Below are 17,946 nucleotides of genomic sequence, written 5' to 3'. Positions count from 1 at the left end.
TTATTGGCTACAATGAATTAATGATTGGCCCGGTCCATGGACCCAATTAAATTAATTCATAAATTAATTTCTACTCCACTAAAAGAAATTAATTGAACTCCAATTAAATAATAAATAATCTCTAAGTCAATGTTGCACTTTGACCCCTCTATGCATAATTAGTTATCGGATAAATAATGCCATCAATCCGACTACTTAATTAATATATTTATTTTGGTACCTTTAATTATTTCTGAATCGATCACAATAAAACATTTGTTCGACAAAAATAATAATTTAATAAATAAATATATAATAAATCATTTTGTCTAAAATCATACGAAGGCCTTCGAATTTACTTTGTGATCAACCATAATCAATACAAAATAAATACAAGTAGCAATGATGCAAATATTAAAAATATAACCCTCTAACTATTAATTACATAACTACCCGAAGTGTCGGTCTAAGGATCCCGAAGAATCCGCCGAACAAATCAAAGTAATTATTAATTAATAAAAGAGTCTATACTTTTCTCATGCTTAAGAGTCAAATGCCATGACGGTGATAGGGAGTAATTGCATACGACGGCTCTCGCAATATATCTCAACCTAACGCGGATCCAGTTCAAGTCTTAATTAATTATGAGTCCATCCATAATTACCGACTATGAACAATTTATAATTACTATTTATATATCATGCATTGATTGCCATCACATACATATATATAAATATTTCTTATAATTACATGGACACTATCAATTTCATAGTGAATCGAAATATAATACATTGAATTCACCAATTGTATAAAACATAAATATTTCAGAAACGTCAGGAACATATGTCAATTAATCCAAACAGGAATTTGCTATGCCAGGGCATATAAATCCCAACAGCTCCCACTTGCCCTCATAGCTAATTCAAATTGCACCTAACTCCAATGTTATCCAGATGATGATCAAAATTATTGATCAATGACACCTTTGATAATGGATCAACAAAGTTGTGTTCCAATGCAATGTTCTAGCTACAAGTACATTTTCTTGCCGGACAATATCATGTAGAACATGATACTTCCTATCAGTGTATTTTGTTCATCTATGGAACCTTGGGTCATTGGTTTGGACTACTTCTGCACTATTGTCGCAATATAACTCGATAGGCAGGCTAGTATGCTCCACAACCTCTAAATCAGTGAGATCAAACCAATAGGCTTATATTGCCACTTTTAAGGCTGCAACATATTCCACCTGCAGGTTTGAGTCAACAGTTGAAATTTGCTTGACAATCTACCAACTGATTTCCCTTCCATTAAGTGAACATACACTAAGTCATGAACCTCATAGTATCTACTTCTGATTGAAAATCAGAACTAGCATACCTGACTAGGACCATATCATCACATCCATAAATGAATATGATATCATTGATTCTTCTTAGGTACTTAATGATATTTTTCAGAATAAACCAGTTGTCAAGTCCAGTATTGGACTGATCTCTACTGACTATCCCTACTATATAGCGGATGTCCTGTTTGGTATAGACCATGGCATATATGAGACTCTAATATGCCGAAAGATATTGTTCCAGTCTCATTTGCTCAATCTCCTTTGATAGTCTTGAAAAACTACTTACTAGAGAGAGCCATCCATATCAATAAAGCAAGAACTCATTCTTTGAGTTATGCATACCAAACCTGGTCAAAACTTTATCAATGTAGGATTATTAAGATAAGCCTATTTTCCTTTTAACCTGATCTTGCAAAAGCTTGATCCTAGGAATCTAGCTTACATCCTGAAAATCCTTCATTTAAAAGTAATTGAACAACTACCTCTTTATTAATGACAAAACTTCCACATCATTCTAAATGAGTAGGATGTCATCAATATATATAGAATTAGAAAAATAATGACATTCCCTTGTACACTCATGATTTATTTACTAAGAAATCTTCTGGTATCCTTTTGTAGATTAATTTGCCTTCCATAGGAATCACCCTACTAGAAAGTTCTACAAGATCCCAGAATTTATTAGAATACATAGATTCCAACTCTGATTTCATAGTAACTCACCAAAACGATCTGTATCCACATCGGTTCACGCTTCCGTGTAGCTTACTGAGTCCAACTCATGTTTAACAGGGATGTCCATAATGGTCTCACCTAAAAACATGATTCTGTCGAATTGGATGATAATCCTCCCACTACATCAATGTACCGATGCAGAAATCGATGACGCTAACGCATTAATGGGGAATTCATATATTATTCTCAATTTCTATAATAAGTGTGTTCATATGTGGTACATCTGGTACTCTTACCATATTCTCTAACACTATGCTACTAGGTATGTGATTCATAATATGATTCTCCTATAGATAAACAGTGAGTGTAAACAATCAACTTTTATCATTGAGATCATAAAATAATCCGTCCTAGTGACATTTTAGAGTAGCTATCAAATCTATCATGCATATGATCTGTTTCCAACTTACTTGTCCATATCAAGCGCACATGTGCAAAACTACCCCATATGTGCATGTGATTCAAACTAAGATTTAGTCAAAAACACAGCTCAACGGTATTCTTGAGACAGACTAAGATGGAATGCAGTTCATAATGCGCATCGATGTCATTAACGCTAAACTCTTAAATGAAAGAGATAATGTGGCATAACTGATCATAGATCTAACCATGTTAAGTGGAATTCTGTTATTCCTATTTGACATCTAAATTAATTTAGCGTCAATTGCGGAAAACTGGTACACAACACCCTCATTGACCATATAGTCTTTGCACTATCCCAAGAAATACTCAAATACTCGATCAGATCGAAGTGTCTTGATAAGTTTACCTAATCTGTGCTCCACATCAGTCTTGACCCTCTCGGAATATACCAAAAGTATAAGACTTGTGTCGCAACAGGTAAATTTATCCAAAACGTGAGTAATCTTGATTGGATGTTCATAAGACTACACGTGTACGTGTGTACCGACTCCAATTGTTCTTTATGTCTATTTCATTTGGCTGATTAAGCCCTTAGAGTTATCTATCCTTCAAAACAAGATTCACAAGTTTGGTTTAGGCTCCTCTGCCTCACTAGGTAATAAACCTTCTTTAACCAATCTTTAAATCTCATTTTGATTGATTACAACCCAAAAATAGACACCAAAAAAATAAAATGAGTCAGGAATAACAAATTTTCTCTTAACATTCAATCTAGAAGATGCAACATTAGTTTCTACATCCTGCAAATCTTAAGAACTTGTGATTATAGTATATTAACCATCTTTCAATGCACCAGAAGCAATCGCATATCTATTCAATTTTATAAAACCAGTTTTACAAAATAACGATCTAGTTTTTATAAGCCACAAGTGAAACAAAAATTAGATAGCGTCTAACCTCTGTGCATAAAGATAATTCTCTAATACTAATATCCTCATACTCTCTAATTTCAGATGTAATACTCCCACTGACTTAGTTACAACCTTGACATCAGGTCAAGTACAAATATATTCCATATCATCGAGGCTTCTGGATTCCTGAAATCCGTGCAATGAATTGCAAACATGTTTAGTGGCTCCAGAATCTATTCATCAGAAATTAATAGATACAACCACAGAACCTGGCTCAATGATTAAATATATATTTTCCTATGCCACGTCATTGCTTAGACAGTTTGTCCTTTAGTGTCTTAGTTAGCGACAAAAGAAACAGTTTTCTTTGCCCTCAACATACACTACCTTATTCCCTTTAACCTTTTGGATACCCATGTTTTGTGCTAGCCTAGTCCTATTATCATCCTTTGCCCGTCCACTTGGGCCTAGAAGAAGATGGTATAGACTAGGTTAGATTGATAGGCGTTAGGTTAGATTGATAGGAACGCCCATACTTTTAATTATCCCTTCTTCTGTTACCAATTTTATAAGAATATCAGCGAGTGTGAACTTAAACTGATTCCTTATTTAGTTCACTCTAACAGAGTCGAACGAGTTTGGTAACAAGGCAATAATCATGTCAACTTGAAACTTACCACCCAAGTCAGCCCTATTGATCTCCAGCTTATTTTAAATAATAAACAATCATTTTCCAAAATTCGATTTCATACTGGAGTTCCTTAGGCTATCTTGATGCTATTCAAGTCTGACATAGTACTTTGGCATACTCTCTATCTAATCTCACCAAAACATCTTATTGACATTTAACATGATGCTTGAAGAAAATAAAATAATGTAAATGTTATCTTTGGAGCGTATTCGAGGTAATCTCTAGAATATTGCACCAAGTCATCTCATTTGCCTTATTTCACTTATTCAAAGCATTAATGTTCTCTTAGGTATCTTAAAGTAAAAGGATTAGGTTTAGGAGTAGTAAATACATTTGTACCACCACATTGTGAATAAAATATCTAAGTTCCTTTCTCAGTCAATATTAATGAGATCCAGTTACATTGAATATGTAAGCAAACAGATAAACTGGATTAGACATAATTAATCTGAATATAAATACATTCATACAATATGCAAGGTGAATTATTAATACTGTCATGCATATTTTAAATTAAAATGAGTTTGTTAACCACATAATATAATAAATCTCAATTGAACAAGAGATCATTATCATTATTGGTGAACAATCCCTTTTAATTAATGCGGGTCCTTCAACTCTGTAGCAAAATAAATCAACCAATCAATATGTCAATAACTTATCCTGTTGGAGGAGTTCATTATTACTATTGTTGAGATTCATCTACTATTAGGTGAGCACTTCCATTAAAATAGTATGTGGGTCCCTTAACCACTGCATGAAAAATCGGATAACCAATACACCAATAACTTATTCAGTAGGCGAAGTTCATTATTGCTATTGGCGGACAAATCCCATCATCTCCATATCTCTGAAGACAATGCCTTGTCTATCTATATGAAATGATTCCCGATTATATTTAGCCTTTCTAAAATCACCTAGTGTAGACCACTCCGTTGGGGAGCTAACACTATTGATTTTAGATTGAGTGTATAACATTATTAATGCTCTAATGAAAAATAAAATATTAAAGATCTTGTCATTATAATCTAGACTCTTTAAATCATGCGTAGGGCCTTATTTTTAAAGATCTAATTACAATGAAAATTTAATATTATTATTTTCATGAGATAACCATTCTTGTAATATTAAGACTCTTCAAATCATGCGTGGGGCCTTATTTTTGAAGATCTAATTACAATGGTTTTAATAACGAAGGCCATGAAATAATGTATAAAAATCCCCGCTCCCACTCAATTTTTAATCATTCATAATTAGGGTTTTGAATTTATTTATTCACATAATATAATGCATGCAAAACGTCTTGATTTTAATCCAATTAAATTTAGAAAATATTTGGACTTTAAACGATTCACTAATATTTAATTTGAAGCACACTTTAAAAATAATTTACAAAAATAATTTTGCGTTTCCCAATAGGTGCCCTCAAATTAATTAGTAATCAAATCCAATTAATTTTCATAACTTAATTAATATAAATCAAGCCATTTAAATAAATATCATGGATCCAATATATGAATAATAATTAATTAACAATTATATATTCCATGCATTTCATACATCGCATAAATAAATAAATGACAGATAAAACAAATAAAATAGCCAATGGAATCAGCTTTTAACATTTAACTACTCTAAGTATTACGGGAAGATCATCCATCGGCTTGCAAACACCCACATAAGGCTGGTACGCACCGGGAGAAGCGAAACGGCGGTCCGAATGCGCTTGAAAGGTCTTACACGCACCAACACGCGCTTACCACGCGCCTTCCAACCTCTTTACGCGCCTGGACGCGTCTCTAGAGGTCTCCAGCGCGTGCCACGCGCTTCCACACGCCTGCACGCGCTGGGAGAATGCTGAAGTGCGTGCCACGCGCTCTCACGCTCGGGCACGCGCGTGTGCGAATTGCCAGCGCGTTCCACGCGCTGGCACGCGCCATGCGCGCTGCTGTGGTTCCGGCGCGTGTCATGCACGCGCCTTGCTACTGCTGGTGCATGGGGCAACTTCCAGCCGCACTCCACTGGATCTTTGCCTCGCTGAACTTTGATCCGACGGTTGCTGATGTGCGCTCATGTATACCGCACCACACCGGATCATCCGTCCACCTTCTGGAGCTGTCCCTTGTCGCCGGCCATACTCCGGTTGCCGGAAAATCGCCGAAAAATTCCAGAAAAATCAGAAAAATTCCCAAAAAATTAAATTAAGCCTCAAAAAATTTCAGAAAAATTCCAAAAAATTCGGAAAAATTCCAGAAAATTACTGAAGCATAATTTAACCCTTTTGGACCTTCTTGAAGCTTCATAGCATCCTTTAATGAATATTACATGGCTTTAAAAATATTTACAACTTGAAAGACAATGGGAAAAATAAATTACATCATTGAACTTTCAAACAGCTAAATCAAAGCCTTAATTACATTCACCCAAAGATAATATTACATTCAATATTCCTATAAGCTTCATCCATGGCTCAACCATACATCATCATTCATTCACAATTATTCATACATCATCATGTATCAATATATATCAACATATTAAATCATACATCAACATACATCAATAAAAATATATATGAATATAATTTTGGATCTATGAATGATGATTTTCATAAAATCATGATCTCTAGTAATGAATCAAACCACGCTCTGATACCACTGTTCGGAAACGTGCAAGTTTTAAAAACTTTTCGAGGGATTTAAATTCATAGATCTTGATTCATTACATAGAGACAAGTTTTATGCAAAAATATTAATATGATGTATCATTCAATTAATTGATTGAATACTTACATCAAAGGTCTGAGTAAACCTTTAAAACTTTCCTCTAAAGTGAATGTTCTCACTTATTGTAGATCCCTTAGCAAGATGCCTTCTCCTTGGATCTCCATCTTCTTGGTAATTGTTTTGCCTTTAGGAATCACTCATATGCCTCCATGAATGACCTTAGAAAACTAGGCTTGTGGGAGCCTCCATTAGATGAGAACATAAACCCTAATTTTCTAGAGAGAGAAAATTTATTCCTTTTTCTTTCTCATCAAAATCACCCCTAAAATATACATAGACCATGTATATTTATAGGCAACATAAAGGTAAAGAAAAGGAAACAACTAATCCTTCTCAATCTCTAATTCACATGTCTCAAATCTAATATGATTCCAATATCAAGTTAGGCTATGAGTGAGAATCCATTGGGCCTATTATTTTATTGGCTACAATGAATTAATGATTGGCCCGGTCCATGGACCCAATTAAATTAATTCATAAATTAATTTCTACTCCACTAAAAGAAATTAATTGAACTCCAATTAAATAATAAATAACCTCTAAGTCAATGTTGTACTTTGACCCCTCTATGCATAATCAGTTATCGGATAAATAATGCCATCAATCCGACTACTTAATTAATATATTTATTTTGGTACCTTTGATTATTTCTGGCTCGATCACAATAAAACATTTGTTCGACAAAAATAATAATTTAATAAATAAATATATAATAAATCATTTTGTCTAAAATCATACGAAGGCCTTCGAATTTACTTTGTGATCAGCCATAATCAATACAAAATAAATACAAGTAGCAATGATGCAAATATTAAAAATATAACTCTCTAACTATTAATTACATAACTACCCGAAGTGTCGGTCTAAGGATCCCGAAGAATCCGCCGAACAAATCAAAGTAATTATTAATTAATAAAAGAGTCTATACTTTTCTCATGCTTAAGAGTCAAATGCCATGACGGTGATAGGGAGTAATTGCATACGACGGCTCTCGCAATATATCTCAACCTAACGCGGATCTAGTTCAAGTCTTAATTAATTATGAGTCCATCTATAATTACCGAATATGAACAATTTATAATTACTATTTATATATCATGCATTGATTGCCATCACATACATATATATAAATATTTCTTGTAATTACATGGACACTATCAATTTCATAGTGAATCGAAATATAATACATTGAATTCACCAATTGTATAAAACATAAATATTTCAGAAACGTCAGGAACATATGTCAATTAATCCAAACAGGAATTTGCTATGCCAGGGCATATAAATCCCAACAGCCTTAACTTCATCTTCGAGGTTAAAAAAAGAACTTCTTCATCTTTGAGCCCATGTGCTCTTTGCTTGAAATGAGTCTAATTCAATTGTGCATTGAAGATCACAAAATGCTCAGTTTCGTGATGGAGTAAAATTAGGTTGGATTTATCTTCATTGTTGGATTTATGATATTCTTCAATCTTTATATACTGAAAAAAAAAAAAAAAAAAACAAACAAACAGAAGAAGAAGTTAACAATTAGCATTTGAATTGATGTAGTACACAATAGTTCCGTTACAACAATCATGAGCAAACCACAGACAAAATAAAAAGAACTAAAAACATAAAACATGCACCATATAAAACACATATATGTAGTTTGGCTTAAAACTTATATCTGTCTATCCTTAATATCACTGAATAGTATTATAAGTTATCAAGCCCTCAACACATTGTTTCTGTTTCACTTTCTATTTCAGTTTTTAGTATTCTCTCTATCCCACACTACAAACCCTAATATCCTTATATACCGTGTTACAACACAGACTAAATTTTGGATCTACAACCCGCAAAACAAAAATAGGTAAAAGAAAATTTTGAGTCACAACTCCAAAACCCAATAATTAGGTCAAAAACTGTTGAGGAAACGGAAGTTTTAAAAACTTTTAGAGGGATTTTCAAATAGCGATCTTGATTCATGTATAGAGACAAGTTTTATGCACGGAGAATATGATAATCCATTCATTTTAGGGATAGAAAAATTAAATCAAGGTTTGAGTAAACCTTAGATCTCTCATCTAAAGTGAATGTTCTTGCTTATTGAAGATCCATTTGCTAGATGCCTCTTCCATGGATCTCCATCTTATTGATAATGATCTTTTCTTTAGGAATCACTCATAAGCCTCCAAGAATGACGCTGGAGAGCTAAGCTTGTGGGATTCTCCATTAGATGAGAACACTAACCCTAAAATACTAAAGAGAGAAAATATTTTTTTCTTCCAAAATTATTGTACAAAGGCGTAACCTTAAATATACATGACTCCGTGTATATATAGGCAACATAAAAATAATAATTGAAGACATTATATTTTTCTTAATCTCTAAAAGTAACGTGATATCTCAAATCTAATGGGCCTCCAATATACAATGAATTAATAATTGTCTGATCCATTATACCATAGACCCAATTTAATTAATTCATAAATTAATTTATACTCCATTAAAAGAAATTAATTGAACTCCAATTAAATAATAAATAACTTCTAAGTTAATGTTGCATTTTGATCCCTCTATGCATAATTAGTTATCGGATAAATAAATCCATCAATCCGATTACTAGATTAATATATTTATTTTGGTACCTTTGATTATTTCCGGCTTGATCACAATAAAAAATTTGTTTGACAAAAATAATAATTTAAATAAATAAACATATATACAGAAAATTATTTTGTCTAAAAATACACGAAGGCTTTCGAATTTACTTTGTGATCAACCATAATTAATATAAAATAACTACAAGTAGCAATGATGTAAATATTAAAAATATAATCCTCTAACTATTAATGACATAATTATCCAAAGTGCCGATCTATGGATTCCGAAGAATCCGCTGAACAAATCAAAGTAATTATTAATTAATAAAAGAGTCTATACTTTTTTCATGCTTAAGAATCAAATGCCATGACAGTGATAAGGAGCAATTGCATACGACGGCTCTCGCAATATATCTAAATCTAACGCGGATCTAGTTCAAGTCTTAGTTAATAATGAGTCCATCCATAATTACCGACTATGAACTATTTATGATTACTATTTATATTCATGTATTGATCGTCATCACATACATATATAAATATCTCTTGTAATCATGTAAACACTATCAATTCCATAATGAATCGAAACATATACATTGGATTTACCAATTGTATAAAGCATAAATATTTCAGATACGTTAGGAACATATGTCACTTTCGTGAGATATTGTTTATGTATTGGCAATTATCGTAGACATAACAAGTCCAAGTTGAGTTATAATTTATATTACTTGTTCTACAAGTCATCGAGGTCAATAGGATTTACACAACTGGGAAGGAGTTCAAACTTACCATACTTGAAAAGTTTGTGATGAAAAGGGTAAGGACACCACATTAGGAAGGAATATGAATAAGGTTGGACATTCTACACTTTCCATATTAGACTACAACTTCTGTAGAATGAACCAAGGCTGAAGGAATTCTAAATCCACAAGTCTGCCAACTTTGAACGGTTCAGCTTTCCTTGAACCGGTTTAAGATGTTCAAGTTTGACACACTACCAAACTTGAACCGGTTCAGCTTTCCTTGAACCGGTTCAAGATGTCCTATATGCAATACAACAACAGTTTCCTTATTCTGATTTATTTCCCAGTTGGTCTAGAATTGTATTAAATCCTATGCACGAAATTTACCTTATTTTCAGAGGGATTAGGTCATTCTAGAAACTATATAAACCATGTTATATACATTAGTTTATTCACGGCTTTTACATTATAAGTCATATATTTTTCAAAGCCTTAGGAAGTTTCTTTCTCTCAGAAAATCAAAGTTGATTGTTCTGTAGTCTTCCTAGGTCATACACATATTCACCTAGATAGGTTAGAGTTGTGGTGTTCGAATCCTGATCGTGATCATACAGTTGTATCAATATCGATCAGGCAAAGCAGATCTTCTTCTATATCATTTAGACGATTGAAGAACAGAAGTAAACACAGTCACACTTTGGAAGGATTGGAGCATTCGTGGAGTGCTGCCTGATCTACCTGCTACTCTTCTACAAATATCAAGTGTCAGTCAGAGATCAAGTTGCCGTTGGACGAGGAGTCACAAAGCCAGAGGATCGTCAGCGGTTGGTGTGGTGTAGAACAATAGGGTGTGAGTCAGAGTCAAAGTTCAGTATACTTTGTTCCAAGCATAGTGGATTGGTTTACTTTGGACTGCACAAGTCTACGAGGTTTTTTCTACAGTTGACGTATTTTATCAACTGGGGTTTCCTCGCTAAAATCATGGTGTCATCTCTAACTTATACTTTGCTTTATTTTATCTGCATGTGATTAACTGTTTAATTGCTAAAATATAAAATAAGTAAAGTAAGGACACAGATCTGTTTTATAAACACAAACAAAAACTTTTCTATATACATTCCGCTGCGTACAACTCACAACTTTAATCCAAAGAGGAATTCGCAATGCCAGGGCATACAAATCCTAACAAAACACACACACAAAACTCAATAATTGGGTCAAAATTGGATCCCAGCACAACTTCGCAAGTTCATTCGCCCTCTCCCTCTCGTATGATAATTACAAATTTATCCATAATATGATCATTCGAATAAAAAACAAGAGAGAAAAATAAGTTTCACTCGAACAAGAGATTATTTGAACCACAATTGCATATACATGAAAAGCTCATGACTAGCTTCATGACCATGATATCTCGTAGTAACATTTTCCTTAAAACATTCATCAAAGTACTTAAATATTTCAAGTATTTTACATCCTGTCAAATTTAAATTTCCTGTTTGCAATTATGATGCATATAGTTCTCGTTCCAGCTCTGATTAATCCAATCTAATTGATTGGTAATTATTTTAGTGAAGTCATTTTTCTATCTCGTTTTATGGTAGACAAATCACAAAACTTATTCTGCTAGGGTTGAATTGAAGAGTTGGATGTCACGGACTTGGACCTGCATGGTGCCTTCATGGCGTAACCTATAATTGCGGGGCGTGACATGGAGCAGCAATTCATATTACACAATATACATTTCTCTTTTTTTCCTTTATCTTATTATTGTTATTAATTTTTTTTCGAATGTTTCTTCTTGACGTTGCTTTCTTTTCTACTTCATAGATGGCAAGGTCTACTACAATTTTTTTTTTTTCTTTACAATAGAAAAGTGATATTTTGTAGGTAGAGATTCTTATAAACACGTAATCACCGACTATTGTTATATATGAATGTTCTAATTACATGAAAATTACAATGTTTATTTAAATAGCATGATAAATTAAATAACAATTTTTGCATGATATATAAATAGCATGAAGACTTAAACAACTATTTTCGCAAGAAAAACCAGTTTTGCATGATACATGGATACATATACTTATAAACAGAAGGCATTCTTACATTTTTTTTTTTTTTTTATAATCAATGCATGCTCTTTATGCTGTTTTTATATTGTGCTTGAAATATTGGAGAAAACTAGATAATCCATGTATGTGTTTTATAATGTCCAATCATGCAATCTACTGGTAAATTATAATTTCAACCCTATGATAAAAAAAAAAAGATAATAATATACCAGAGGAAATTGGCGAACCAATATTTCGTAGAATTGCTATGTTTTAGGTTTTTATAAATGGCAAGTTGAATTAAATTTGATTATATTGGAAGGGTTGTTTATATGCGTTTTTAAAAAAAATAATAACTACTTTATGTTACCAAATCCTTAAAAAAAAAAATAATAATAAATAAATAAATAAATTTTAGGGTCAACAAATGGTTTGGCAAACAACACATTAACTAATTCAACACATAAACTAAATGAAAGTAATATCTTTTTCATTTGCGTAAAAGTAGAAAAAAAACCTATGCCAAACGATGATTTGCCAAATAGACACATTAACTAATACAGTTTACAGACACTGACACATAAACTAAATGAAAGTTATATTAATTTAAGAGAAAATGTCCCCTCATATTTAATAAAAATGCAATAACTAATATTTGTTAGACATTCTAGTCTTATTGGATTTACAACTAAAATATCTAAAGTTGTGTACTAGTTACCATTGGCAAGTGTTGGGTTCGTTAGGAACTAGGAGAACTAAAATGTTGTATGAATAATGACAAAAATACCGACAACAACAATAATAACATATATGCTAATAATTTTAATTATCCCTTGCTAAATAACAAATTGTATGGTTGCTTCTTTTATAAATTCCTAAAGAAATAATCTTGTTTTGTTATAACTTACAAAATCTTATTTAGTAAAATTTTATTTTTCTTAATCTTTCATAAAGATAATAATAATATATTTTTTGAATCAATGTACTCAAACCATGAACACCTCCCTCCTCCTTGAGCATAGGGTGCTTATACCGTTAGACCAAATGCCTTGGTTATTGAGTGTTTATTAATCAGCTCAAGAAGGCCTCGTGACAAGTCTCACCCTCATGACAACTCTCTGAGACTGGTTGATTCGAAATTGTTATAATTTAACTCTGATTAACCTTAGTTAACTAACTTATTAATCAATTTTGAGCAAAAAAATAAAAAATAGATTACATTCATGAACTTAAATATATTCAACAAAACTTGACTTTATTTGAAGCTCTCATCAATTCCTGAAATCCCCCAGAGTAACACATTCATCAAAGGGCTAAACATTTTTAACTGTTTGTACATCTCCAAAAATATTCCTGATTGCAATTGTTAAGATTCAAACATCGTCAGGCCTTTTAATCAAAATTAGCACAACTGTTGTCATGAATCTGTTTACCCACGCACAGTTGTATGTTTTTCTTCTTTAATTTTAGGTTATACATGAATAGAAAAGAATCGTCTCTAGATCTTAAGGGATTAATATTAAACCAGAAAAGAAGGAATTACATTCAGCAACAATAAACAATAATTTCATGTAAAATAATACAAAAATGACTCCACAAATCAATAAAAGGAAAACCTCACACACCCCAAGACAACAGATACATATATGGGCTCACTACCAAAATACAATGCTCTAGTTGGGAGAAAGATGAACAGAGTGGTAGCATCTCATGGGCTAGTTGTGGATGGAGGTGGTGAGAAGAATGGAATTGTTGGCATTGTTGTTGGGATGGTTGGGATTGAAGGAATTGTCGTCGGAATGGTCGGGATAGTTGGCAGTGAAGTAGCTGGCAATGGAGGCAGTGACACCTTAGGAACTGTGGGCATGGTTGGCAATGTTGGTAGCGCGTTGCTTGGCAATGGTGGCAATGTGGTCTTAGGCAGTGTAGGCATGGTTGGTAGCGGGGTACTTGGTAACGGTGGCAATGTGGTTTTAGGCAGTGTTGGCATGGCAGGCAATGGAGGCAATGTTGCTTTAGGCAGAGGAGGTATGGTTGGCATTGTAGGCAGTGTAGGTGTTGCAGTTGGAGAGGTTTGCAAGAGGTTGCGAGCTGCGAAGCTCATATGGATGCTTGAAAGTGATAATGCTACTATCAAACATAGAATGAAAGAATGCTTAGAAGCTGCCATAGATTGATAGTAGTTGAAGGTCACCCTGCTTTTTTTCAGAAGAAATACTACTGCAAGTTCTCTTTTTGTTTAAGAAAAACATGGACTTGTGGGTATATATATAGAGAACAAATGTTGAAGATTTTTAAGATTTGGTAGGACAAATGTGTGTTTGATGAGTGTGGTTGACCTAAGTGAGGGAGCTCTTGTTAGTTCACCTCCCAAACTTTGACTCATAGCAAAATTAACAGAAGTGCTAACTCACCAAGCCATCTTAAACACAAAATTAGTTGACTTATGGGCGTTATGACTGATCAATAGGCCAGTGGGAGAATTGAACAAACTTTAGGGAAATTCTGTGATGTCTCATAGTAGCTTAAAATTACATTATTATTGTTATTATAGTATTAGTATACGTGATTTAAGGGTGATTGCATATATTGAGTTTATCTTACAATCTCATGAATCAGAGGTCAAAAGGTTGAAAGGATTTATTGTTACCGAAAAATTCTTATGTGATGTAGGACATGTTCCTTAGTGTTTAATATGTTTAATAGTTAGGTTTCTTATTTATTTTATGTTTATATTTTTTTTTATAGGAAGTTTATTATTAGGTTAATTTCCTTGTATTTTTAGTTTACTTAAGCAATTAGTTTCCTTAAGGTATTTGATTTCTTGGTGACTAAGTTATTATTTATTATAAGTAGATGTACTGTGAGAGCAGAAAAAAAAATAAAAAATCAATTATCAATAATATTTTAAAATTCTCTGTGAATTTTCTTCAACTTTATGGATTCAAAGTTACCCTACTTTGTGAATTCATAATTAACCTACTTTATGGATTTAAAGTAATCTTTGTTCCTCACGAAAATTATGCTTCTCTTGTTTGGATAAATCTGAGCGCGCACGAAAATATCTAGATGCTGTTTCAGTCTAAGGGCACAACTTTATCATGTTATGAACAACAAAGTTGGTGGGAGAAAATTTTCATGAGATGTCCAAGTGTGCCTTTTAGATTTTAAAATCAGTGAACAACTTATGATATAGAGTCCGAAAGTTAGACTTTCATTGTATTGATGTGAGTTAAAAATGACACATTTAATATAATGACAACATTCACGACTCACATAAAAAAAACCCCGATGTATCCGACTTCCAAACTATTTATCATTTTCCTGAGAAAATTCAAAACCAACTATTTGATTAAATGAAAAACATAGATATACAATATTTTGCCTTGATTATATAACTAGCTACGACCAACTAATCTTTGTTGTGTGTCTTCAGAACCAATTTCCGTTTATAAAATAAATGATTTTTCATTAAATCAAATATTTAGACCACAATTTGCATATTTGAAAATCTCAAGACTTCATGATATCCCATGGTAACATTTTCCTTAAAACATTCATCAAAGGGTTTAAATATTTTTAAGTGTTAGTAAACCCTGTAAAATTTAAATTTCTTTTTAAATTGAAGAGTTGGAGCAATTGATATACTCAATATGCATTTTTACCCCTCTAAATTCTGCCACATTCAAGCAAGAAAGAGAGATGATTGGTAGATTTTTATTTTACTTCATTTTTCACAATTTTTTTTTATTTTTTTTTAATTGAGATTATTGCCCTGAACAACATGTTCACAAATGTCGCTAGAAAAAGAGATCTATTAATTCAACAGGCATTGGAAGAATATTTCACATCTTACATAAAATGACGGTTTATATATATATATATATATATATATATATATTTAATTTATAGGGGTTACAGAATAATGTTGCAAATGAAGCATAACTTTTTTTATAAGCTTTAGGCCTAAGTTAGCAGTGTTTATTCAGCTCGATCAAAAGAGCATCATGACAACTCTCTAAAGATTGGTTGACCTTAATGGCGTATAATTTGTTAGCTTTTGCTCTTAGACCACTTTCGGACTTTTTCTGTGATATCACTTTGTTGAAAATAGTGGTTTAGATACACACAACACTCAATAATATTTTGGAAGAGAATGATATAGAGGAATACTTGAAAAATTATTTTATTCCACTTCATCTATTATTTGACTAGAGAATATGAATATATAGGCCACATGAACATAAGTGTAACAATTATTACTCACACTAACATAACCTTTAGGCTTAACTCCCACTACTCCCACTAACATGGTATTTAGGAGGTTTAATTCCCCCCACCTCTTGATTTTACATAACCTTCATCATCAAGAATGAATTCCTCAACCATTTCACCACTATTCTTGGGCAGGATTATACACATTATCAAGCAATCTACTATCTCTGGTTGGAGAGACATGGAAGAGCATTCAAAAATGCATACACTAGCCCTAATCACATCTTCTCTCAAATCAAATCTTGTGTCCGAGCTAAACTTGCAGCAATTAAGTTAAAAAAACTGTGCTGATCTAAGGGGGATTTCAGCTGAGGCTGAATTTCACAACTTGTTTGCACAAGCTTGTGGAGCAGCATATGGGCACTCTTGCTTGATTACTTAAAACTGATTCACTGATTTTTGAGGTACTGGAGGGTACAAGAAGCTGTGATTGGTAGATAGCAGTGTCTCTTTACTTTGTTCACAAACAACAAGACAAAGTAACAGAGGTGACTTTAAGCTTCAGAGGATCTACTAATGCAGCCTCCCTGAGACCTTTCCGGAACAACCCAGCCCCTAACCACCTCAAACCACCTTTCTCAACTACCAATTTTCCCCTGCAGATTGAAGTGTATGAACCCCTATTGCCACCTTCATATCTTGGCCAGCATTCGGATAAATATCTTCCAACATCAACCAAACCCCTTAGATCATTACTTAACAGCTCATCCACCATTGTATCTACCTCCAAACAACCAACCCTGTACAAGCATCCTCAGTCAAAACATTTAAAGCCCCCTTCATCACACCCTGCCACATTCCCAAACTCCATACAGCTAAAACACAATAATCATTTACCACCACTTCCCCACTCATCTCCTTCCTCACTACACTCTCCAGTCCCCTCCACACACAAATTCCTCACACGGAAACCCCCCTCCTACTTGCTGAAAAATCAGAATGCTTCCCCAGCATATAGAGCTCAAACAGTCAGACAAGAAGGAACCTCCAAACCTGCAGACACTCAACCATCTCATGCAGGTAAGCTGCAAACTCAGGTTACTACAGTAACATCTCTCCCGAGCAAGAAGAGACTCAACCCACGAGAGCCGTTTATCATAGGGTTTACTAAAGCAAGGGATATGAAAGCACTCCAGCAGGATAAAATCCTTAATCCTTCTAATTTGGTCATTGATGATATTGTTTATATTCCAGAAGGATTAGATGCGTCCATTATGAAAGCCTCAAAATTTGAGCTTATTGAAGAAGTAGCTCGTCTCACTGAGCTCCTTAAAGCTAAGGAAGATGAACTTATCTATATCAAAAGCAAATTTGATGGTCCACTTGCTGCAGTTCAATTGGGAGCAGGTATGAATGGTGAGCCAAGTTTCTCAATTCCGGCGAACATCTACGATCTACCTGCTCTTGAGGCTAGCAATGATCACCACGCGCCACCAGCTGCGGATCCCAAAACAGTTGTTGGTTCAA

General features: G+C 33.4%; 1 protein-coding gene across 1 annotated transcript; it reads left to right on the top strand.

Moving 5' to 3' along the window:
* The first annotated feature begins 13,850 nt into the window (after positions 1 to 13,850).
* Positions 13,851 to 14,381, top strand: LOC132316633 (uncharacterized). The gene has a single exon (XM_059815106.1). It carries the CDS (start codon positions 13,851 to 13,853, stop codon positions 14,379 to 14,381), a length of 531 nt encoding a protein of 176 aa, XP_059671089.1.
* The last annotated feature ends 3,565 nt before the right edge of the window (positions 14,382 to 17,946 follow it).

Source organism: Cornus florida, unplaced genomic scaffold (assembly GCF_030987335.1).
Source record: "Cornus florida cultivar Cherokee Brave unplaced genomic scaffold, ASM3098733v1 CherokeeBrave_3.0.0_Hap2_Chr07, whole genome shotgun sequence".
NCBI lineage: Eukaryota > Viridiplantae > Streptophyta > Magnoliopsida > Cornales > Cornaceae > Cornus > Cornus florida.
Note: the sequence above shows the minus strand (reverse complement) of the source record. Positions and strands in the feature narration are given on the sequence as shown.